The 1,384-nt window shown below is 36.8% G+C and overlaps 1 protein-coding gene across 1 annotated transcript in view; it reads right to left on the reverse strand.

Annotated features, from left to right (window-relative positions):
- Nucleotides 1-523: 523 nt before the first annotated feature.
- Nucleotides 524-1,384, reverse strand: part of NEK3 (NIMA-related kinase 3) — a gene marked incomplete at its 3' end in the record, with an annotated part of 12,932 nt that continues 12,071 nt past the window's right edge. Inside the window, exon 15 of the mRNA XM_009698116.1 lies at nt 524-569. Within this exon, the coding sequence (XP_009696418.1) occupies nt 524-569 (46 nt within the window). The remainder of the gene's footprint in view (nt 570-1,384) is intronic.

The raw sequence follows: 1,384 nt of genomic DNA on the forward strand, positions 1-1,384 counted from the left end.
ATTGCTGAATGATCTCTCTCTGCCCTTATCTCGACCCACGAGGCTTTTGTTATATTTTCTCTCCCCTGATGAGCTGAGGAGAGGAATGATGGCTTGTGTGGGGCCCTGGTGTCCAGCCGGGGTCAGCCCACCACACTGCACTATTTCAGTATGTAGTCAGGAAGAAAACCTTGCACGTTCTCCTAGCGGTACACCGTCTCTTTGAAATATGACAATCTGAACAATGCTATTAGCACTAATGCTTTTGACTGAACATTTCTGCAAAGCTGTTGCCAACCCCAAATACATTTAACATCTAGACTTGTTTAGCTATTTGCAACTGTTCTAGCTAAAAAGGTTTGCTATGCAATTTCCACCCTCAGTTGCGTGATACAGAAAACATGCCCACTCAGAATTTTTTGACTGAAATAATTTTATTAATAACTACAACTATTAAAAACAATGATTTGGATTATACATACTGGCAAGCTTAACTTCAGCTATTGTAGGTAAATTCAAGTTTTCAGTCACTGTGTTTCACTACCTTTTTCAGTTCCGACACCCAGTCTGGGTCATCTTCCTCAAAGTCCCTAAAAACAGATTTCAAAATGTTATTTTGCAAAGCAAAATACAACTTTATAAATCTTTATTTGCTTTTCCCCCCCCCTAAAATTACCCTACAACTAGGAGAAATTATGTTAAAAATATCAACACAAGAGACTTATTTCCTGCACCATTGTGATTAAGGAACCAATAGATGTTCTATTTTGAATTTACCCAAAAGTTTGATCAAAAGCAAAACTAAATGCATATACTAAGAGACTGCAAATGTGTTAATATTAAGAGCTTGCAGCTGAACTGCAGTAAGACATGCCTAAGTAGTTCATCTCCAAGTGCCACAAAAATAATGACATAAACTGAGATTCTCAGAACCCAAAAATCGCCCCCCGCAAACATACACACATCTGTGAAATACAGTATTCTGTTCAGAACGTGTTGATGTACACTCTGCTCTTTCAAAACCAGAACTGGGTCACTAACATAAACAGAACATAAAAGGTTTCTACAAGTATGTCTCAATAAGTAGGTATCAAAGTGATTTTATTGCACTATGCATGAAAGAGTAGGAATTAAAATCACAAGGACAGCAAACATACCACCGGGGAAGTGATTTTGCCACTGCTTATCTGATTTCAAGGTCAGAGTACAAAGATGTTTCATGCAAGAAGGTTTTGCACTTTACTGTGGTTCTAATTTCATCTCATGCTTTCATTTTTGCAAAGTCATCAGCAAATTATTAGCACATCTGCTAATTACAAGCAACCTATCTAATTGCAACAACATCAATAACTATAAATATAGCAAAGAAAACCTGTAAGATAACAAATGCCACTAAATTTTAATA

Source organism: Cariama cristata, unplaced genomic scaffold (assembly GCF_000690535.1).
Source record: "Cariama cristata isolate BGI_N322 unplaced genomic scaffold, ASM69053v1 scaffold5954, whole genome shotgun sequence".
NCBI lineage: Eukaryota > Metazoa > Chordata > Aves > Cariamiformes > Cariamidae > Cariama > Cariama cristata.